General features: G+C 28.0%; 1 protein-coding gene across 6 annotated transcripts in view; it reads left to right on the top strand.

Annotated features, from left to right (window-relative positions):
* The first annotated feature begins 686 nt into the window (after positions 1–686).
* The window catches only part of LOC112683962 (CUGBP Elav-like family member 1-A), a 69,227-nt gene continuing 43,809 nt past the window's right edge, over positions 687–26,104 (top strand). For 5 of the 6 annotated variants that reach the window (XM_025555234.1, XM_025555236.1, XM_025555235.1 and 2 more), the window contains exons 1-2: positions 687–796; positions 11,362–11,410. In XM_025555234.1, the coding sequence (XP_025411019.1) occupies positions 11,362–11,410 (49 nt within the window). In that variant the 5' untranslated portion in view covers positions 687–796. The remainder of the gene's footprint in view (positions 797–11,361; positions 11,411–26,104) is intronic. The other variant, XM_025555238.1, reaches the window with a different exon arrangement.

The raw sequence follows: 26,104 nt of genomic DNA, 5'->3' as shown, positions 1-26,104 counted from the left end.
GCAAATACCTATATTGAGAAACATAACATAAATATACAGAAAAAATACTCATAATTTTTAAAATGTAATTTTTTTCAATCGTAACTCTTATAGAAATTTATAAAATCTTTTCGATAAATCTTTTAATTAATCTTTATAAACTGCTCCAAAGACTTCCAAGCGTTGTAGTAAGTCAAACTATGTTTAAAATTATCTCGCTAACTATATTTCCGATTTTAACAATTATCGTGCCTTATTATAGATACGAAATCCATGAAATTTGTTTAGCTGTTGGTTTTAATAGCATTCATTTTTTTTTTATCTGCAATACATATTTCGTAAATGTATTTTTATATCAAACGGTATTTTATACTACGAGACGTAACATTTATAAATGTTATTAGTCGCTAACGTAGTAGTTCTGTGACAAGTACATTACATTAATTATGTTATGTATATACTCGTATATACATATACATTATATACAACGAATAAATCTATTTTTATTCGAGTAATGGAATTTGCGTGAGGATAACGTTCTAAAATATTACTCAAGTGTTAATGTAAAACGTGATTAATAGCATTATCAAGCACCGTGTATATTCAGTGTGCACTATAAATTATCGTAATTCATATTATATTATATAATAACGTGTATAAGCTTTATAAACGTCATTTATCGACGATATTATCGAGAGGATATCGTTAGCTAATTGTGTCCTTTTGTTTTTCAGGATGTTGTTTCGTAACGTACTTTACGAGAAAAGCCGCCCTCGATGCTCAAAACGCTTTACACAATATCAAGACATTGCCTGGGGTAAGAATTATACAGCTTTATTTTTAACTCTCTTATTTATACAGTACCAATACTACATCATATATAGTACCTACATACATATACAATAACTCAGTCAGAGAGAATTACTTTTCCTTCTGTTATCCTTCTAATTCATAATCATCATCGCTTTTTTTATAATTTAATTATTATATTACATTACCCGGTATTTTTTTATTTTTATTTTACTCTCTCGTTGGATACGCAAAAACACTTTAATTTTTTCTATGTCTCCTAATTCCGTAATTTTAAATCAATTAGAGTAAGATTAATTACTCCGGTGTCGGAAGTTTTTCAAGCTCACCCCAGGGGCATTCCGATATAGCTTTCGCACTCCCGCTCGCCACTGCCACCGAGCTCGGTGACATTGTTTTTATAATGCGAAAAGGCGGGCGTCCGGTGGAAACCAACGGACTAAACACACAAAAACCTTCTTCCTTGACGATACGGTATGGTAGGTGAAAAAAGGGACAAGATAAAAAAAAAAAAATCGCGTAAAACATAAAGGTATTTTATAATGGCCTCCTCCTCCTTTGCGTCACTCACCTATATACCATCCTCCCCACCGCCCTAACTTAAGTACACCTAAACGCCAAGTAAATCGTTCAAAAAGGGGAACAATTTAATTTGCATATTATCATATAACTCGGTAATGTAGTTGGAACTTTCAGAAATATATTATGTTATACGTACACATGCCGTTTAATGACCGCCGTACCTACACGTAAATTACCGTAGATGAAGCACATTCGTGTGTTCTCAACAACTTTTGTACAGCTATTGCAACTACTGTTTTTGTTTTACCCGTTGTGTACAACTCGCCTGTGTAACTGCATAATGTATTGAATTATATAATAACATTTGAGTAGCGAAATAACAATATTTGTTTACGTAATATTTTGAAAAAAAATAAGACTATTGAAATTCAACTTGGAATAAAAAGAAAGGATATTTTACAACCACATAAAACTTAAAATAAAATATTGGAATCAATAGTTTTTAAAAAAGTGAAGCATGTTGTGACTGTATATTTTGATTGTGTTATCGATTTATATTATTATTATTATTTGAGAAATAATTTACCTATCTCTAATTTTCACCAAAATTAATTTAATTATTAATATTGAAAAAAAACTACTGCATTTCATTACAATAAAACCTTGTACTGTAAATTTAAATAATGATATAAAAATGATGTTTAGTATGTCCGGTATACGGTGTATTATTTATTTTCTATTAGTGCTATAGTATTAAATATGTCACATATTTAAATTCAATATGTTCAATGTCCGTTGAGCTTCAGCCAAAAAAAAGTCATTAGTCTTCCTCCTTCACGACTGAAGTATGTGGCGGGAAGAATGATCACTAGGCTTTCACGAAGGAGAGTTCATGTCTTAAAAGTATACCGACTGACATCTATAGTGCCATTGAAATCTGAATAAGCCAATGTATAAAAAAAAAAAAAAAAACCACAAAAATATTTTTACACTGTAACATTAAAATCACATACAACTTAATGTCCAACAATATATTAATATATTCAACTTGATGAATGAAAAATAAAATGTCTGTTACGATTACTTCCATAATCTACTTAAAGTTTACTCAAAAAGATTGTTTGGAATTCAAAAATTCCCTAATGACAATTTTTTTAACCTTCCAAAAGCTCTCGGAATCAGTTAATCGATTAATTTCGAGGTAAATATATAAATATATATATGAGTAATTCTAGATACTCACGACGGTTTATTTACAATAGCAAAATATAATTGCACGTAATATATTATCTACTTCATTAAATAATGTCAATCAAACTGTTAAATATGCACATATACATATCTTAATGAACGGCTTAAAATGATTTAAGTGTTTTCGAGTATATAAAATATATGTATAACAAGTATTCAAATCTAAAGAGCTTAGCTCAATTTATGGAGACAAGCTAAAACGCCAAATGAATTAACATTATTATTATTTCTAATGAAACATATTAATGTTATGCGTATTTACCGTCGTGTCTTTTATGTTCTATATTATAATGATTCACTTTCGAAGGCCCCTGGGGAATGTTTTGAATAAACATAGGGAACTGAAAATCCTTTTGAAAGGATACGTTAAACGGAGTTATTATTGTTTAAGAGTCAAGATTAAATGCCACAGAGGAAAACGATTAATTAATATATATTTATTTTAGTTGGTTTGAATAAACGATTAGTTAAGATAAATCATTTGTCAATTATTATATTACTGTCATCATCGTACAATTTAGATTTAATAATATTTTATTTTAACTGTTGATGTAATGTTAATAATTTGTTTAATATTGAACATATATACATAATAGACGATCACGTCAATATGTCTTATACATAAAACAAAAATATAAAATAAAAATGTAATTGGAATTGCATTATCTAGAAATGTTGAGCCTTTAATATATTTTTGAAGGTAAATAATATTTATTTTAAAGGGTAGGAATTCTCTCCGAAATACACCTACTATTTAAATTACTTTGGTTAACGACATGTACTCAACGTCTCTACTTAACATTTCACTTTAAATTCGAAATCTTGAAGAATTATATTAAGTAAAATTACTATTTATACAACCGAAAAAAAGAATTTTAAGATGTAGGTAATTCTTAATTCGTTTCATTGTAGTCATGATGCTTATAAGATTCAATCTCTGTATGAATAAAATTCGCTTCAACGGAATTACTATAAATTTCATCGTCGTAAAACTTTTTAACAACTTTAAATTACTCGTGTGTGAATACACACACATACATATATATATATATATATTAATAGTATTTGTATGTCTATGGACAAACACTTGGTTTTGGAGAACATTAATTTTTTTCTGCATAAAAAGTATTAAAACTCAGACCAAAAGTTTAGCTGCAAATTTCATCTTTTATACTTTTTTATCATTATTTTTTTCTTCGTCCGTATTCTTGCTTTCTTATTATCATTTTACAATTCAATTATTATGCCGTCAGTTAGTTTCTTCGTTTCTTTTTTTATATATTTTTCACGCGTGCGTGCGTGCGCGTGTATGTGTGTATGAATGTTTGTGTGTGTGCGTGTTTGAACGTGCGTGTGCGTAATATTCCCACGAGAATCTTAGTTCTCTAAGTTCAAGCGCATAGCGCATATGTAACCTACACTTTTTTCCACGCAAAATAAGAACATATCAAATCCCCGGAGAAATGTCGTATTTTTTAAAATATATGCCATAAAGTAAATTGTAAAAGTAATAATACTAAAATCGATATTATAAATTATACGTGCTTGTACATACTAATATACTTACGATTTTATCAAACAGCGTAAGTAGCATTTTGTATACAAACGAATACCGATTTCTTACAGAAACCGAATAGCAGATTTACGAGTACACCCCCTCCTCTCACGATTCCTTAGCATTGTATTCTTATCATTGTCTATTTTGTTTTGACAGCATTGCACTACGATTTTAATGTAGACCGCTTGTATATAATTTATTCATTCCACCAGTGGTATACAAGTTAAAAAAATTCCTATGTCAAGCACTTAATAGCACTTTAAGTTTTTAAATTGTCTTCTGCTTCATCATAATGTATTTCAATTCGACATGTTCCTTCGGTGTAAAACACGTGTAAGCTTAACTCAAATAAGCCTCAGTAATCGGTTGAAATTTTTTTATTCCCAAGTTTATACACAAGTTATTCGCAAAAACTTTAAGTAGAATGTAATTAATTTATACTTAATAAATTTATACGACTCGTGTTATACATACAATTAACTTATTACAATAATTCTTCACACAGTTTAGTTCACGGAATGAGAGAACGTTTGTGTTAAAAGTTGTAACATGTTGGTAAATTCATTACATTTTTTTTTTTGCCACAACTTAACGTTATCACATAATATATGCTTATACATCCATCGTATAAATTTTGATGATTAACATGGTATATGGGCGTAGGGTAGTAACATAATGCCGTTAAAATGTATAATTTACTAGATTTTTTTAAAAGAGGATAAAAAAACCTAAAGTGAGGAAACAAAATATTATTCTAACAGAAAAAAAATCTGATAAACCAAAGAAGTAGTTGGTAAAACCAACACATAAGCGTTTCTAAATTTAAAATACTTGTATTAAATGGATTTATGTGCACGTCAAGAAGAATGTTAATTAAGTTTGTTAATTAACTATTATATTTAAATACAATTGTATTATGCTAAAACAATTAGAAACAAATATTAAATATATTATTTATTTAAATTCCATATTTTTCCAAATATATACCAGAAACAATACGAGTACGAGTACGAGTATTATTTTTAACAAGATGTTAAACTATATCAGTGGTTTTCAACCTGAGGCTCGCGAATCATAGGTTTGAAGGTCGCCAAAAATAATGGATGAAATGGTTTTCCATATTATTTAAAAAAAACAAAGAAAATTATTTATTTTGTGAAATTTTTAAGTGTTAATTAATCAAAATTATTTATCATGTAAATATTTTATCGGTAATCAAATCAAATTTTGATGAATAAAACAAATTTTTTTTTTTAAAGGGGTCGCATTACACAAAAATAAAAAATGGGTGGTCGCAATCTGAAAAAGGTTGAAAACCACTGAACTATATTAATACACGAACATGAATAATTTATTATTAAACATAATATAAGACACACAAAAATGTATTATGTTTAATTAATTAAAAATTAAACTTACGTTAAACCCCTAGGACGACCACATTTTTACCATTAAACGCTTAAAACATATTATGAACATTTTAAATCTCATTTAACTAAATATTTCAATTATAAAACCAACTATATAATTTATAAATTTTAAGAAATGGGAACCCCACAGCCAGGGCTTTGCACCCGAAACTGTAACACCCCTAAAAACCCTTAAAAAATCAAAAACCCAAAACCTATATAACCCGAATGTTTTTTTTTTTTAAACACCCGAATTAAATTAAAATAAACCCGAATAATTTTTTATTTTACAATCTTTATGTGACATATCATTTTGTAAATATTTTTTGTGGTTATTTCAATTTTGTCATTAGTTGTTTATTAGTAAAATTATTATTCACAGGAATAATTTCACAAATAATATACAAAATTATTAATTAATCTAAATGTATCTAAATAAAGACAATAGCAATATATCATATTGACAGTTGTGCATGAATCGTATGAATGGTATGTTGAATGTTCAAGTGTAAACAACTGGGATACTATTTTTAAAATTATCCGAAGCAGATACGTCGTATTATTATTTTTTAATAGGTAATAGGTCTTCTACGAATCACAGAGTCATTATTTATTGCAATACTGCAAATCTGAAATAGAATTGATGTTTCGCGTACGATTACCTAAATTATTGTTCGCGTTATTCGTATTTGTTCAGTGTATGACGTGTAATACACATGTCTATAGCATGAATTGTCAATTTTTGTTGGTGTAATAATCTCATCGTAACATTCATAATTATAAATTATTATTATTTTTGTATTACGCTATGTCTTAGCTAGTGTGTTTTTAGTGTGTGCACGCACCACAAACCATAATGGGAAATTTGGTGAAATTTATAGCAGGCTGAGGATTATTTGCTTATTACACCTAAGGACACCACTGTATGCAATTATTTATTTCAACAAGGCAATTTACGAAGTTTGACAATTTGACATTTTTAATCAACAATTTAAACAAAAAAACAATTAGGTGCCTTATCTTAAACATTTTTGGAGTAGGTATTCTAAACAGAAATTATTAATTAATGAAATTAAACAACCTATACAGGTATTATTACATATTATTAATATTACATTAATTGCGATCGTTCCAAGTCATGACAAGAAGTTTGTAAAATCTTACGAATTCGATTTAATTTTTATCACAGAATATTTTTTTTAATTCAGTTATTAAAAATGCATTTTACAATTATATTAATTATTGTATTTTAGTCACATAACGATTTTTAGGGCTAGGAGAGCTAAGACCTGTACTTTATATTTCTGGCGGGCTTAGTCCCCTTAAGCCCCCCCCCCTCGATTTCCACCTATGCCACAAACACAAACGTAGAATACAAAATAGTTTGTTTTTTGTCAAATGCAATATGCCCGCACTAACTAGGAGTAGAACAGTGTTTGTATTTTTAATTTTAATAGATATTATAATTTATAAGCTTCATATAAGCTTTATAAGCTAATATTAAGATTAGCCGGCTTATCTTAAATTTAGACAATGCTATATTAGCCAAACGTAGAGGCTAAATTTGTGATTAGCCGACTAAACTTGAGTTTAGCCATACTCCTAACACTAGCCGTAACATATATATATATATAAATATATTATGTATTCATATACTACAGTCATGCTTTTGTTTTGTTAATTTGATTTAATTTTTCAGCTTGTAATTACACTTTTCAAGCATATCTCCTATCTATAATAACGTTTAACCTAACCTTGTAATATTACGCAATAGCATGCGATATTGATATTTGAAATTATTAAATAAGTTAAAAAAAAAAAGTCAATTTCGTAAGTTAACAGAATGTATAAAACGTTTTTTATTCAGAACTATTTCACTCGTCAATCAAAATTAGGCGTTTGACGTGCAATAGCAGTATTTTTTCATGGTAAACTGAGGGGTAAGGGACATTTGCTTGGACAAAAAAGACCATTAATCGAATGTGGCACGTTCTGTTTTGTAACCTTTGTGCATATTTAGACTATTAATTGGTAATTTTTGCGGCCCTGAACTGCAGCGAATCGATATTCTATAATGGAAGTGACGATACATAAACATTATCTAAATGGCAAAGAAATAACTTGTCCACCCACCAACCATCCTCAAATATTTTAAAAATTAAAATTATATTTAAAATTGAAATTTTTATTTTAAAATATTTATTCTCACAATAACTTGGTAGAGAGTTTATTTGAAGTACGTTTATAAAAACTACAAGAAGATAAAGGTTTCTAATGATCTGGAACTATCACTAAACACCAAAACTTCTAAATTATATCTCTTTTAGGCTGTGGTCGTAGTGGCACTGACGTCGGTCGACCGATAATTTTTGTTAGACGTCGGTCGACCTTATCAGCCGATAAGATGGTTACAATGCCTCGGACTCCAACCGATAAAATTGATCGGCATTTGATCATTTCAATGCAATGAGTGTAGGTTATAATTTATAAAATCGATGTCCCCTCATTTTTTTTGTTGGAAACAAGTCCTACTATTAAATATTTACTATTAAAAAAGTGAAAGTGTCACAAGAATGACATTTATACGGATAGGGAAAACTATGGAGAATTCCATACATTGTATCACCAACTATTGGAATAGGATGAAGATTTTTTCAGATATATGAGAATAACTAAATCAACTTTTTATTATATATTGGAAAATATAAGAAAAAAAATCCAAAAGCAGTCAAACTTCCGAAGATGTAAATATATAAAATTCGTGCTTGAACTGTTTACGACCACAGAATTGGCCGATAAAAACAAACAAAATTGAATTCCATCCGAAGGATATCTAACGTCGGTATAATCGGTCGATGCGGTCGGAGGCACTAAGGCCACTTGTATAATATATTTACTTTATTTAAAATGATCGGGTGAGTTTCACCGACGTCGATTATCGGTCAAATTGGCCGACGTCGGTGCCACTATGACAACAGCCCAAGTCGTACCTTCGGATATTTAAGATAATCCAGACCAATAATATCAGACTAAGAAGCCAGTCTAGTCGCACTTAGGAACTCAGCTAGTCAATCCGGACATGCTGTTTTACAAATGAATGTTATCAAATTATTTTAGATAACAAAATATCTTAATCGCCAACGGTTCTTATGCTACAATTCATCAACGTAATATTTTCTCATCCATTTGTTTTGTCTACCCTATGGGCTATTGACCTTGTGGACCTTAGTATGACCGTTATCTCATTATTCTTTATCGTAATGGCCCTGCAGTTCAAATCCTTATTTGTTTAAAATAAAATACGGTAAAACATATTTGAAAAAATATGGCCATGTGATGCAATTTAAGCATTCCACCGTAGTAACTCTTTGTCTTCCACTATTTTTCCTTGATGATTATCGGAAATGCAATTAAAAATACGGAAACAGGTCTATCATGGTCATCGTTGCGACGGTAAATTATAAGTCGACCTATGACATAAATTCGATTATTTTTTGTTCGGCAGCACTTATACAAAAAAAAAAAAAAATGTAATTTAAAAACCTTTACAAATAATACAGACTGTTGGGCACATTTGTAATCGTATTAAAAATTGCGGCTGATGCAAAATAAAATTATTGGGTTTGTACAATAGTCACAAAAACCGTCTTCCACTCAATTCCTCTACCATAAACCAACATCAGATGATGTCTTGGACTTTACTTTGTATATTATTACAAATATATATTTTCGATTACCGACTGTTAGTAGTTTTATTGACTTTTATATTCTGGGCGAATCCACAGTAGAAAATTGTCTTCGCTTGTTTCGTTTTATTTATTTATTTATTTTTTACAATGAAATCGTACATCCAACCATAATATAAACACAATTTATCAATACAAATATTTAAAAGAATTTTTAACGTTTTAACTTACCATGAAAAAACTATTGTACGATCACTCGGTGTATCCTCGAATACATAAGTGCGTAAATATTAAGAAAACGAAGCCAAGAGAATGGTGAGACCTACAAGTGTTACCGCAGTAACATATTTTAAATGAATGGGTCGTATAATTTTAAAACCTATTTATATTTGCATGTGTAATCAGAGACGTATTTAGGAAATTTGCGCCCCAGATTCGAAAAAAAAGCCCCTTCCCAACCTAAATTTCTTTAGTAATAGGTGTATTTGTAAAAAAAAAATGCATGTTAGTGAAACCAATGTATTCTTCGCTAAACTCATAATCTGAAAGATATACATACTAAAAACACATAAAAAATACATTTATGGAATCACATATTACATAATTATAGTACCTGGGATACATATTATTCATACGAAAAAATCTCAATGTAATAGGTTAAGTGACAACATTTAAAAAAATAAACTCTTAACATATAAAATGCCCCATTTGTATTGAATATTTAAATTAACACAAAACAATTCCGTAAAATATTATAAGAATAATAATATTGAGAACAATATCTAAAATAATGTTTGTGATTTCGAAGATAGGTAATAAATAACGAGTACATAAATCGATAAATGTTACGAATTATGATTATTATTACTGGCACGACTGTTTAAACATATCTATGAAATATTTTCGGCCATAAGAGCTCATGTAATATCTTACCATTTCCATTCTGGTTTCATCTATTCTGTGTATCTCAATTCTCAAGCTAGTAAACTAAAATATACTTTTCTATGTCCGGATTCTGGCATTATCAATGCATATTTTGTGATAAATGAAAACCACAATAATAATTTGATTAGTGTCATTACTTTTTTTTATCACTTTAATGACCTAGGTGCCGTTTTATATCAAAATGTTCTCCAAAATTTACCGACCAAGGCCCAAGCTTGCCTTAACGAAATACGTATTTGTGTGTGATTAAAAATTATCGAAGTCTTACGATTGATAAACATACCCAAATTTTTCAAGTTCCCGTTCTTAATTTTCTCTACGTTTCATACTTTTGGATTTATTTTCATATTTTCTCGTACAAGATTTATACATTTTAATGTCAATATCAACCAATCATAAATATTGTGATATATTAACGATTAATTTACTTTTAAAATATATAGTTTAATTATTCAACTTACATAATATTCGTAAAACGTTTGATTAATTTGGAGTATAAGTTGACTTTAAATAAGTTAGTACCTTATAATTTATTATATCTCATTTACTTACATACTACGTAATAATTTATTCCGTGCCAACGTCCAGTATTGGCTTTTGAAAAAGCCCCGCCCTGACACCCGTTGCCGGTTGAACCATATCTAAGTTGCCCGACCATTAAATCTGCCACTGAATCTTTAATGCATCACTTTAGCTTCGTATTTCTCATCACCAACCTTTATTTTATTATATATTACAGTAAGATATAAAACAATGATCAACACGATAAATCATTCGAAAAATAATTCTTAGTGGTAGGTACGGCGAAATTCGAAAAAAATATCTCCTTGGTGTATTGTTGGTTGCTAATATAGTAATATACGAGCATAAATCATGATCCTCGATATTGTTCACCAATTTATTTTCTTAAATATGCATAGTAAAAAAAAACCCATTATTCGCTTATCACACTGTTTATTCAACATACATTATTGATAAAATATTGAATTCCATATTATAATTTATCCGCTTATTTGTTGTTAAATTTTTCATTATTCTGTTTTTGTTTCCTAATTTAACCTCACACGGTTAGTTTTCGAAAACTATATAGTCCTTCCTACTCATAATAACTTTATAAGTGCACCTTGCTAACAAAAATCGAGCTCAGTTTGCCAATACTTACGATATTTAATTAATTATGTTATAATTAATTTTTTTCCAGATGCATCATCCGATACAAATGAAACCAGCCGATAGCGAAAATCGAAGTGGTGAGTACCTTTAAAATCGTTTAAAACTTTTAAAGTGAATTGAATTTGACATGGCGGCTATCACGTGTTAATCACACTTCGATCCTTTTTTGCGGGTCGTCGCCACCGTGTGACCGTCGCTTTAATTTCGAAAGCAGTTGTTCATTAATTCTAACTTCGTCAATATTGCAATGGTCGGTAAAGACGCCAAGTTGTTGGCCAGACAACTGCGTGATAACATTTTGAATGAATAGTTTGCCGAATACATCATCCATTTATTATTGACTGTGCTGTTGTGACATATTATCACTGGCAATATTGTAGTAAACAGTAATTACAGTTTTACAAGTTTAGATATACAGTAATACTGCAGTGCAACATATAGTTGCAATCAAAAGCGTATTCGATAACGCGTTTTTAACCAACTAATTTCCGTACGTAGTCCAAAAGCGTAGGTCGAATGCGAAATCCAAAACTCTGACCGTAAATACGAGATATATATATATACCAGCAAAACGTCGACGGTATAATAAAAATAAATGAAACACGAGAAAGCGTATATAATATATAAAAGTTGGGTTAGTCTAAGGGTGTGTAAAATCATCATTTTGGATCCTGTGGGGATTAATAATGATTTTAACGAGCTCTGAAATCTAAATAAACGTACAAAAGTTGTCTTAATTCTTAAACGCGCATAATATTCCAAGTATTTGTTTTAAATAATTAATTTTCCTTGGCGTTCTTGGATTTCTTATTCGAAGATTTATGTTGCGTCCATTTATTTAAGGCTGTTGTTTGATAACGTATCAACTAAGTCGAATCATTTGATTCATTCACAAATGTAATACGTAAACACCGATCTGTATCATTTCATTTTAAACTCGCCAAACCCAGTATAAATTTATGATACAACGAGGAAAAAAAATTATCGTCGGTTATCTTATGAATATTTTTCACAATAATTTTCATAACTACGAGCTATTACATAACTATTATTTCGATTTGGTTTTGTCAATTACCTATAGCCGAATTGAAAACTGGTTAGTCATTTTACACTCTACTTTTTGTCCGACACCAAGATAAAATATCATTCTTTCTCGTCGTTCTTTTCTGGATTTTCTTCAAGTCAAAGCCGACTCATAAATCTACTCGTCTTCATCATAATTTAAAACCATCAAATATAACAAGCGAATTTCATCGAGTTCCTGGGTCATGCGATTTCGATGGAAACAAATAAATGTACGCACTAAGTCGAGCTTCTATACTAATCAGTACACATATATCCCCCATACTTCCATTTTCCTACAAAAACTATTAGATTTCTTCCTTCCGCACGGAACTTGGTCACAATCTCTAATCTGCATATTTCTTTTTACAGACTTGTATAAAACTATATTATTTTATTTCAATGTACCCTTTGAATAATATATCTTAGTACTTACGAGTACTTTTTGGAAATTATTAAACATTGCGATTAATTATAATATTTGAATTTATGATTTTACCTCTAAACCTGTTGAGACACCACATGAGCAACTTCATGTATAATTGTTTGCCTATTTAAAAAGCCTAATTGAATATGATTTAATTTTTGTGGATTCTATTTTTGTTCCGGAAAAAATATTTTCAATTTATTTTTATTTTTTAATAGGAACAATTTATAAAACAAGAATCTCGACATATAATAATGGTTATAAATTAGTATAAACTATAAGTGTTGATAACAATATTCCAAATTCATTATTGACACTTTACTTAGATTGATTTAATAAATCTATGCACATAAACTATAACTTTTTTGATAAGGTTAATTTCTAGATATCTAAATTAAAAGTTGTTACTCACTTTACCTTCATTGACATAGTTTATTTTTCACTGTAAATTAATCAATTTTTCTATCCATATAAAAAGCTTAAAAATATAATAATCAGCAAATGGTAAGTTAGTACAGTATTGAAATAATTATAAATTAATGTAATAATTAACAAATTTTAAATTTAACCGAAGGAATATCATATAATCCCATAGCACCCATTATACAAAATAATTAAATTTACATAATAATTCATACGAGTATAATAACCTCAAAAAATTATTTAACATGAAAGTAATTGGTAATTACATTATTTCCTCAAAACACTCCAAACAATTTCAGAATAACGTAAATCAAACGATAAGTAATATGTTATTAAAGTAATTAGTACCATAAAAACTTATATGAATACACCTCTAAAAAATTACATAATTCGTTATGAAACCAAAATGTCAGTATGTATATTGACATGGAGGAATATGGTAGATAGGAGTCCTCTTGAGCTTCTATGCCTATATTATAATAACATTACATTAATTTATATTAAACGTTAAATTATAATTAAAAAACGTAAATAATTTAAAATCAGGGTGTAAGAAATATTCTAATAACCTTTTCCATCTTTTTCTACCGTTTTATTAACTACATTGGATGCTAAAAGACTTATTTAAAAATATCGTATACATTTTTTTTTTTTGTGTAGTTTGCTTTTATTATAAAAAAAATTACATCAAACCAATTGAATATAAAATAACGATTATTGTTTTCAATTATTCGATATCCAACATTCGAAATGACTAAAAACTTGAAAAATATTGTACATGAACGATTACTATGAGTGTTACTAATTATAATGATTTATTATAGTCATGATTAGAAATTACAATTTATCTTGCAACTTGCATATTATAAATTTAGTCTCAAGTAAATATTTAAAATCTTTAAACCTATCGTTGTAATTTTATACATTTTACAATTAAATACTCTGTACTTAAGATTTATTTTATCTCCAATTACTTAATTAGATTACATTAATAGATACTATAAAATGTATTACGTTTTGAAAATATTCATCATAAAAACATTTTATTCTGCTGACTGTTCAATATATCAATTTTAAAGACATTAAGTAAAATATCCATTTCTAAACTAAACTTGATATAAACAATATGTAATACTGTTGATTATAGAAAATTCTTAATTATCTTTCTAATGATTGTAAAATATGTGTATGTATATTATAAGTAATAGCCAATAGCGATTTGTATCGAAAGGAAAGTGAATGTTATGATTTTTTTCCATTTCAGTGAGTACGATATTTCTAAATATAATTCATTCCTGAACTATAGATTTCAGTAAGAAATTGAAATAATTCAATACTATTGTCTTACGGTAAATGCCAGCAGGCGGCAATAAAAGTCAATATTTGATATAAGCACTCGTTGTTGTGTATTTTATAAGATCTTCTAATCTTTAAAGTTTTTAAAAATATTCTTTTATTTATTTTTATCGTAAGGTTTATTATTCTTCAACTTGTTTAATTTGTTCGTAATTTAATTGTTTGTTTTATTTCACTCATCATCATTTTCTTTCTTATTCAACTTAAGTATTGCACCAACAAATAATACTTAGGCTTTAACTCTAGTTTAAGTTAAGTTTAATTTTTCGAATTAATCTTATTACACCAATGTGATTTTTAGTAATCCTACGTTAAACAAATTTTTCTTTGAAAAAACTTGATTTATTTTAAATCTGTTCGTGATATTTGATGAAAAATAATGTTAATTAAAAATTGAAATGGCCCACTGACAAAACCAATATTACACGTATATTATATAATATAAATGTTGGATGATTAATAATCATTTTTAGCAGTTCCGTATTTGTGTGGGGCATTTAAATGGGCATTTCCCTTTCTCGAGGTTTTTTTCTTTGCCGTTTTGCGGAAGTTGAAATTTTTAGTTAAATTCCATTATTATGACAATTCGCTCATCATGCTTTCTCACCGAATATGGAACCCAAATGTGTATTTACAATAGAAAAAATGTCTAACACCATTGATACTAGTATTTATAATCAATGCTAACATTAATACCATGTTCTGTGTTAAAATCATAGATAACAAAGAAAAAGTCTATACGTATACAGTTATAATCAATAACCAATATTCTGTGCTAATAGTTTATTTTTATTATATATTATGGTTTATGGTTAATTCAGTTGATTGAATTTTGTACTGATTAAAATATTTTATGTTTTTAGGATAGTGAATATTTTGACGTTAATATGTCAAAATCAAATGTACAGATTTTATTCCCCCCGCCCCCATGAAAAATTATCCTAAATACGCTATTGATTTCTAGTTGAAACGTATCGAACTTTTGTTTAGCAAATTATGCACCGTGTTATTTGGTATTCATAGTATAATGTATCGATAAATTAACATATAGTTTATATATAGATGTAAATAAGTAAAAGCTTAGTTTGGAGTATTGATATCAGGGCTCGGAAGTTGTATCACTAAAAATGTTACTTTTTAGCCCTTAAATATGCACTTAAAAACTCTTTAATATGCGCTATAAATAGCACGAAAAATCAAAAAATATGCTTTTAACTTGAAAAAATTATAAATTTATTACAAAAAAATTAAATGTAATTTTACAAATTTTTGAGTTCGTAGACACAGTCTGCACTGGTTGAGTTATAAACTGTAAACAAAAATGTAAATTACTTAAATGTATTTGTAAAAATGTACTTATTATTAAATTATTTTATATATTTACCTTGGAAATTATCCTGAATTATTAAAATGTTTGATAATCTAATGCAATGATATAATAAGGGAATAACAATGACGTCACTAACTATTAATACATCAAATTATCAATGAAAACATAAAATAATATTTGATGAGTTCTATTTATTTCTAATAATTCAAATATTATTAAAAATATAACCAAGTAAATACAATAATTATCAACAAAATGTGATTATTTCCTGTTTTATGTGAAAATATACTAGAAAATAGCATTATAAACCCTAAATTAGCAAAATAGCAATAAAACCCGTAAATATGCAAAAAACAACTAAATTAAAATTTGTGTATGATATCCGAGTAGCGTGAAACATATTTGTATCTTACTTTGAATGTTTTAGAATGAACCAAGAAAAATATGTATTTGCTAGAACTTCCGAGCCCTGATTATTATATTTGTAAAGTACGACCGGTTTCAAATTAAAAATTCATCGCCAGGTATAAACAAAGTCAATAAAATCGCGACTGAATATGAAATAATAAAATCGTGACTCATTTTTTCATATTTAGTCGTGAATTTATTGACTTTGTTTGTACATGACGATGAATTTTTAATTCGAAACCGGTCATACATTAAAAATATATTAATACTCCAGTTTAAATTTTAATTAATCATTTATTTCTATACATAAACTATTTATTTACATATTAATTCATGAGTATTAACTATTTAATAATTTTTAATTTTAAATTAGTTTTTTTATTATTTATATTTTAATATTATTAACAATTGATTTGTTTGAAATCATTAATATCTATTAACATATAAGGTGTTTCTGACAAAAAGTTTAAATAGTGCACACGTCCGGTTACACTAGAGAGCATACATTTTTTTCCTCATAAAAATTTCATCCCGATGGGTTGTTTTGGATAGGTCGTTACATGGTTCGTTTGAACATAATCAGATTCAATAACATATATTCATGTACCTACATAAGTATGCCATGTACATACCGTCGGGTATATTGTTGGAACTATGGATCATAATATTCGAAGGTAAATTTAATTCTCTCAGTAATAGAGTCCTAAACTGTAGAAAACGGGGCCAGCCCTACGAGACACACGCGCCAGTCGTGAATTTATTATTCGAGTATTATGGTTTTAATGGTTTCGTGTGTATATCGTATACATGCGCATATTTATATTTATATTACGAGTAGTTATACAAATGTATAACTATGTATATGGTCGCATATCACCAGTTTATAATATTATTTAGTTTATTCCATCTGTAGGAATACACGCATACACACACATGTAAATATTTATTTTAAGGATTCTGCAAAGTACACGTGCGTTTTACACACGTTACAATCAATTCCCTTTGCAATATGTCTAGCGTCAAGTGACGTTATCGTCCGAATTAAAAATTAACGTTGAACTGAAGAATTACCCGTCGGACACACACACACACACACACTGATGATATAAAAGAATTTCACATTGAAACTTTAAACCTAAATAGCTCGCGCAGCCACCGCCACCACCACCTACCGGAACAGACCTTTGAACCCCTTTCTCCGTACATCCGTTTAATGTAGTAGTTATGCTCTTCGCGTGTTCCCACGACATTAGTAATATTTCCGTTCTCTGTTTTTGTAGTTATTTAATCTACTAGTGCAAAGGTTATGTCTCTTTTTCCTTTAAAAGCTCGCGTATACGTATGTGTATAAGCCAGAAATGTGTTTTTCCATTACGATTATTATTATTATTATTATTACTATTATTTAGAAACAGTAGTAGCGAGAAGAAACAAAACCTTTGTAGACAGTCATATTTCTTTTTTGTTTAAGAACCGTTCGAATGAAAAGCAAAAACACATTACTTACCCTGTTCCACCGCACATCATCGCAGTCGTGTCCGTTGACTTCTTCTCTATGATAAATGACGTACGATTTCATTATTATTCCATATACCTACATTTATTTACTTTCCTTTATTACAATACTAAAGACTCGGTATTTGTATATATACGTATATGTATGTGTGTGTGTGTGTGTGTGTGTGTGTGTAATGTTTATAATGTTTATATACAACTGTAGGAAATAAACCATTTTGTTTTTATTGACATTGCTCATTTCTCTTTTTTAGCAAACTGAATAATGTTCTAATTCGATTACACTCTGCGCATACATATTAAATTCTTTAACATAAGTAAATGTTGCCTTAATTATTTTATTATTCCATGCAGTGGCGGCGCGAGGAGGTTATCCTTTCATGAATCACGTGATTCATGAACAAATAAAAGTGATCTTTGAAAAAAGAAAACCAAGAAAATAATTTATATGATAAAATAACCATACATTGAACACGATATAGTAATAATATGAATTGTAAAGTACAGAAATATATAGCTTATAAATTATAAATATAAACATTCACATACATAGGCAATGAATTCGTGGAATCATTCGTGGCCGTTTAAAATGATGTAGTGTAAATTATTTTGGTGGACGATCCGTGAAATCGGTTATTCGAGTAGAAAAAACTATCCGCCGCCACTGGTTCCATGATAACTGTTATCTAAAAATTCTTTGAATTTTCTGAAATTGATACTTAATATAGAAGTAATTTTATATTGATCTCGTTCGAGTACCTAAAAATAATTATCTACATTTTATATTAATATGTCACAAATATTCCAAAAATTGCTATACATTTCCTAAAGCCAGATATTTCAACGTCATTTTCATTTTGTTTCATTTAATTTCTATTTCATTTAAAGTGATGAAGAAATATATATTATAACTAAACATTAGTATGGTACAAAACACTGATCGAAAAATATTGACAGGATAAAGTGTTGCTAAGAAGACAAACTAAAAGAATAGATTAGCAACTGGTAAAAATGTCTACGGTCAATTATTCACTAATTTGAAGTATCCAAAGTGAATAACAACACTTTTAAATTACAATTGAGTTCAGTACTTGGTTGTTCAAGACTTCTCATTATTTTCTCCAAGACTTTTATTTATATATATATATATATATATCAGTGGCGCCAGAACAATTTTAGAAACCGTTTGGGCTGATCACAGCTATAAATACAGAGGAAGGTTAAGATATATTATAACGACTGTGTTTGATCACATCGGTTGTTGGTAACCAAATGATTCTGGAAATAAATTAGATTACAAATCTATTGTACAGTCGCGATAATGGATTTCCTATTCTGAAAGCTATTCTATTTTGGGTGTTGCGGTTAAAGTATGATTCACACTAGTCAGACACGTACCGACAGACACCGTACGTACGGTACGGTTACAGACATGGTCAATTCATACTATTCAGACACGTACCGACAACACCGTACCGTACCGTTCAAATAAACTATAATTATTATTATTCCCATACCTACATTTTCGCTACAACATCGTAAAGTGCTACACAAGTGTCCCTCTTTTCCCATTTTTTATATTTTAAGTTTGAAATATGTTTAAACATTTTTGTGACAATGCATAGAAACATTCTTGGTCTCTAACGAGTTCAATTACTAACTCTAAATTCATCACGTGTGAAAAATATAAAAAAGTGAAAAAAATGAAAAGTTTGTATAATATTTACGAACTTCAAAAGTATGTAACTACAAATAATTTTACAGTGAATGACAGCAGACGGGTATTATAATTTCATGCCGGTTGTTCATTCACACTTATCATACAGACCTGTTCAGACCGGATCAGACACGCGCCGTCCCGACAAAACATTTTCGCGCGGAATGACGGACGGACTCTGTTGCTTCGCTACGTGTATGAACGGAACGGAAACGTTTAAATGTGAATTGCTGTATTTAAACAAATATTAAAATATTTTCTGGAACGGTCTGGCACGGTGTCTGACGGTACGTGTCTGATTAGTGTGAATCATGCTTAAATATTAAATCGTTTCCATTTTCTAAACAAAGGATGATTGTCTCCATAATATCTTATTCTTATATACCTATGTACATACCTCATACACTATATAAAATATTAACTACTATACATACATGGTACATACAATTTATTTCTAAATAAAACTATTAGTTTACTGTATGTGTGTGTTAATACTTAAAACCATACAGTTTATTAAATATATTAGAGTTTTGTTTCTATATTCAACATAAAAATTAATATAAAAGATGACCTATTTATTTTAGTCATAGGAACGTAAATTCTAGAAAAATGTCGGGGGGGCTATGATTGGTTGTACAAAAATAAAGAATAACGAGGTAAAAATTTTCTTATACACTAGGAATCAATTATTATCTTTGTTACTAGGGCTAATTGTAACTAGGGCCATCCCTAGTTCTGCTTTGTTAGTACTGGGTTTCCATTTAGTCATTTAATCATTCTATTATTTATATATTTTTTATAAATTATTTGGCCGGAGTGGCGCAGTGATAAGTGTATAACACAAAATATATGTCATCTAAAGTTGATAATTTCTTATTATGCCAGGCTTATATATTCACATTGATTTTGTATTTTATAATCGACGACTAGCACACATGAGTCATTGTATTATCACTTGATTTTAAATTATATGTTCAATAATGAAATAAATTCAAGATTATGTATGAATAAAACTTATAGGCTTATAATATGCCCGGGGGTATTTGTAAAAGTTTTATTATATACATGAGTATAGTATAGTTTAGTTTATAAATGTAATCGTAATCTGTAAAATCACTCTGAACGATACAATATAATTTGAGCACTGGCCAATTATTATTATTCTGCCGAATACACTACTTCCAATACTCCGTATCCAATTACTGAAATTTGAATATATTTTAATGTTATAGTATCATTAGTGTACTATTCAATTCATAAGCCGCAACATTATAATACATATAATATCCAATACCCAAACGGACATCCGGTATTCGCCAAAAAATATAACTTATCATACCTAGTATTATTTATTCAAGACTCGTATGCGTTGGGCGGAAATTGCACTTGCATAATATCAAATTGAATGGTTACTAATGAACATCCAAAACAATTATAACAATTAATACCGGTTGACCAATTGAACGCCATGTTCACATTTCAAAATGTCCAACTGGAAAAAAATAATTTTGCTTTTAAATTTAATCTTAAATAACGCTGGAATATTATTTTTTTCATATTACGTTTAAAAAACAACTGAAAAATGTAGGCCGTAATTGAACGAAAAAAATTAAATGTTTGAACATATGCACTATTAGTGATAAGGAGGGGACAGGGATATTTATTGGTATTTCGCTATGGTAAAATGTTGTTTCATTTATACTTATAGCAAATTAAAAATTAAGTATATAATCAGATTTATTCTAGCCCTACTCGACTACTATTTTAAATTATTTGATGTTTCCAAAAATAGTCTTTGTATTTTACTTAACCGTTCTATGCGTTAATGTAACGAAGAATAGTGTTTATACATCTATTGCAGCTTTTATTGTAGTATTTATGTCGTGAAGATGTATATTGGTGTGAATTATTTTCTAATGTCCTTTTCGTAGATTACAGTACAGTAATAATTTCTTTGTAACGTGTAGTAGTTTTAAATATTAACTCCTTTGTGATTGTTTGTAATAATTTAATTCCAAACTAATGTTTTGGTTATTTATTTGGCAATATAATTATGAATGAATTTTTTACTTAAACGAATATTGTAGTATTTTTTTTTTTTTTTTACTTGTAATTCTCGAATAAAAGCAAAAATGACTTTTTCAGTAGGTAGTAAAAAATTTTTATAATAAAATATGTAATTTATTATTGTGTTATTATTAGTAAAAATTATTTAACAGAATAGAACAGAAAATAGTTATTAAAATGAATTTTTAGAAATAAAAACTTATAGAAAAAGGAGTTTTAAAAAGTCGATGAAATGTTATTGTATGAATCTTATAAACGTTTATTTAAAACAATATTATTATATAATAATAAAATATTCTGAATTCTAACTATTGAAATAAATTTAATAAACATATCATCAACCTTAGGTTAATTTAGGATTAATTTGTTCTTCTTATCGTATTTATTACAAATATGCAATATAAATTATAATTTATACAACGTTGTATATTTTGGAAATTACATACATACCTCTCTATAAATGATTATGTATTGAAAAATATAAAAATACGTTGTTAATGTAATAAGCAAAAGAAAAGTAGTAAAAATATACTTCAAACAGTGGCGTATAAATAACTTTTGTATGGGGGGGAGGATCAGTTGCAAACAAATTATTATGGAAGAAAAATTCCTAAACCTAAGTAAATGCACATTTAAATAATAAATATTAAAATATATATATATAAAATGAATATGTCAAAATAATAATTTACAATAAATCCTTGCAATATTTTTTTGTTTCCATATAATTTCCTTACATTAAGAACACTATTTTATACAATTTTAAAAAGTCCCATGGGGGGGATCTGACCCCTGCATTCCCCCTTTGTATACGCCTCTGACTTCAAAAAAGTATAATAGAAGTACCAATTTTATTTTATTTTCATTTGTTGGATATTGTGCTAAAATATTTTGAAAATTTGAGACATCAATAACATGTTTGCGTTATGACAATAGTGTATAGATATTTTTCGACAGCTCTTTTTTCCAATACACTGCATCGCAATAACTACACATCATATACCTTTGTCATCTTTCACTGAAAATTCCTTTTGCAGACTTTTATTTTTGTAATATTTTACTTTCTTGATACTTTTTTTTCTTGTTTATTATAGTCTGAAACTAATCGTTTTTCTTAATGTATACGAAAAATCCTTTTAATTAAAATAATGTTTATATATTTAAACAATTTTACCTGAATTATATACGAACCAAAAGACATTTTTTTAACGAAACGTGAAATTTTTTAAACTGAAAAATAAATACATTAATGGTTGCAGTGACTAACTTTGAAATATATACTAAAAAAAACATTTTTATTTATTTTCTGCTTGATATTATTTTGAGGAAAAGTATTTTTTACTTAGTATATATAAATACATTTAAGGGTGTTTATGCACCACAATAAATTGCATCTAAAACCTAAATCATGGGTGATACATTTACTGTTTCTTGAATCTTGACTGGGCGACAATGGTTGGCAGCTTAAATAATGTTGCGTCGACAAGTGCATTTAGAGGCGAGTGTCTTCACGCGTCGACGATGACAACGATGGAGACTAATGGTTTTCATACTTCATCTCATGATGAAATTTTAATAATCCAATTTAGAGGTTAGTGTTTTCTTTAGTCATGTGTCAAAAAAAATCACTATTTATCCTTTATTATAAAAATAATTTCTTAACTTTTAAAACATAAGTTATTAATTTTAAAAGTCCGTATAGGAAGAATTGCAGTTTACGATGAATTGATAACCAATAATGATCTTATTGTGTAGGCTTGCATTCGTTGGTACACGAATAATAATAATTCTTCGATGGGTTTCGTGGAAACAAATAAAAATTTAAAAAATACCCTTCTCAAACTATCAATAGAAAAAAAACAAAAAACAATATAGTTAGTCAACGATAATTTAAAATACAAATATATTCCATATAGTTCATGTATTATTAAATATCTATATAAACATACAAGGAAGGATATTATTACTTTTTAAAATTTTAATTAATGCATTGTCATTTTTGAAATGTAGCATCATGTTTTCTATTGTATGGCTGTAAAAAAATTAATTTCGAATTGTTGTTTTGAATTTCATTTTTACTCGTTACTGATAATAAAAAATACACTTATCATACTCATGAAGTAAAATTCCTATGGATCGAAAACTTATTGTTATGAGGTATTAAAAATGCATTATTTTTTAATACAACGTAGTTGAATACAACTACGTTTTGTTGGTATCCTACAATTATTAAAGTTATTGGTACGGGTGTTCGCCTTTTACCAAACAATTACTAAAAATATTATCATAATGACATAGTTAAACCAATAAATATAATATTATATATAATTTTAGTAATTTAAAGATTGCAATATACACATACGGATTATGAAATATATATATTTATTGGTATCCAATTGTATTCACATACTAGGTATATGGCAATAATTGAGTTACATTTGTCGTAAACAATTAAATATATATACTTACCGAGAATTACCTATTCGGCCGTTTTTGTTATGAATTTTATTTTATAATTTTTAAGTGTTTAATAAACTATTACTAATAGAATAATTGTCACAACTCGAAAATTGTGTTTCTATTGAACTTCTTGACCTTTTCCCCAAACTACATACATTATCAACTACATACATATATCGGTTATATTAAGAGTATAGAAAAAAAAAGGAACACTTGCAATATAATGAAAGGGTAAAGTTAAATCGTTGAAAGTCTACATAAGCTTGATAGGTTTATAAGACTTGTATCCACCACTTCAGTATATACCGGAAAAGTTAAAAAATTGTACTTCTGTCTGTTCTTAAGATATTAAATTTGTCGTTTTCACAATAAAATATTATTATATTTGACCTCTTACCAATTTTCATATGGTCTTGGTATTGTTTTGAAAATATTGATTTATAAATTCTATTATATTTAATGTTTATAAATGTCTAATAATCCCATCAGTTGAGGACCTCTAACTTGAGGTATTGTTTAATTAGCTTAGTTGTAAGTACGTAACAAATATTTTGAAATTATAGTTCTCATTCTTACAGAAATTTTATCAACAATAATCGGTAATGCAACCAGGATTAATTTCAAGGGGGGAGGTCCAGGGAAACAATTTATTTATCTACTGTTTTCCTGTTTTTTTCCTGAGTATATACATTATAAATAGATTTCATTACTTGATAAATTAAATTATACTATTTAATTTATGAATACATATTATTTAAATTTTTAAATTTATATTTGCAATATTGTTATTTCAATTAATTATTATTATTATGCCATTTAAGTTATGGTAAATGCATTATTTAGTAATATTATTTATAGTGTAAAATCCAAGCGCCGGTTTTCTTAATTTAATATATTTATAACTTCTTCCACTGTAATTGGGACTTCTAGGTGAATATTAATGATTAGCCAAACCATTCAATCTATTTCCAGAAGTAGTGTTCCTTAAATAGTTTTTAATTCTCTTGAGTGATGAGAATGTTCGTTTCGCTTCACATTATGTAACAGGGAAAACAACAAGAATGTGAAATAATTTAGGTTTTTATAACGTATATTGTAGTAGCAAGTATCGCAGTACATCACTATACATACACCGCCAGTCTTATCGCTGATATTTATTTAATATATAATATTATTATCGGCTATCGCCAGTCAGTTGACCTCATAGAAAACCTACAGATGAAAATATACGACGTATCAATGTGATATACATATATTTTATCTTTCACTGTGGTTGCAATTATTATGATATGGTAGGTTATTGACACAGATATCTATAATATAATGGATAGTCCACCACCTTGGGTTCGCCACTGACAATAATACAAATCATTTTACAAGAATATTGTTTTTACGTAAAATTAGAAAAGTTAATGCAATTCAAAATAATCAGTCAGCTGAAATTTCAAATTTGAACTGAATGCAAAATTATTAGTAATATTTTAACTAAGAAATCTCAGATGATGTTTATGAATTAATCACAAGTTTCAAAATTACATTGATTATAAATTATTAAAACACATTGCATTTGTGTGCATTATTTAACCCTTGAAAATTTGAATTTAAAATATTTAAAAATGTAAAGACTTAATACTTTGACAAGAGGGTAAATGGCAGGATAACTTTAGTTTTGCTCCGTGGAAAACTAGTATCTGTATACACTTTATAGTATACTTTGACTTTGAATGTTGCCTCATACAAATGTCAGATTAAGTTTCAACGTCCTCAAAGTTACCTTTTAATGTACCGATGGCTTGTCATTTTATACTTTGTTTTATAACATGCTGGGCGCTGGCATGATTTTAATCCTCGTAAGCTTCAAAAATATTTAATTTTAATATATCAGTATTCAGAAAGACAAAACTATTTTTTCATACTGTATCCAAAAGAAAATTATTATTTACAACAAACTAGTCGTTGTGAACAGTTATAATTTATTTTTAATGAAAATATTTATTATTTTTTTT

Source organism: Sipha flava, unplaced genomic scaffold (assembly GCF_003268045.1).
Source record: "Sipha flava isolate LNK unplaced genomic scaffold, YSA_version1 237_pilon_pilon, whole genome shotgun sequence".
NCBI classification, from domain to species: Eukaryota; Metazoa; Arthropoda; class Insecta; order Hemiptera; family Aphididae; genus Sipha; species Sipha flava.
Note: the sequence above shows the minus strand (reverse complement) of the source record. Positions and strands in the feature narration are given on the sequence as shown.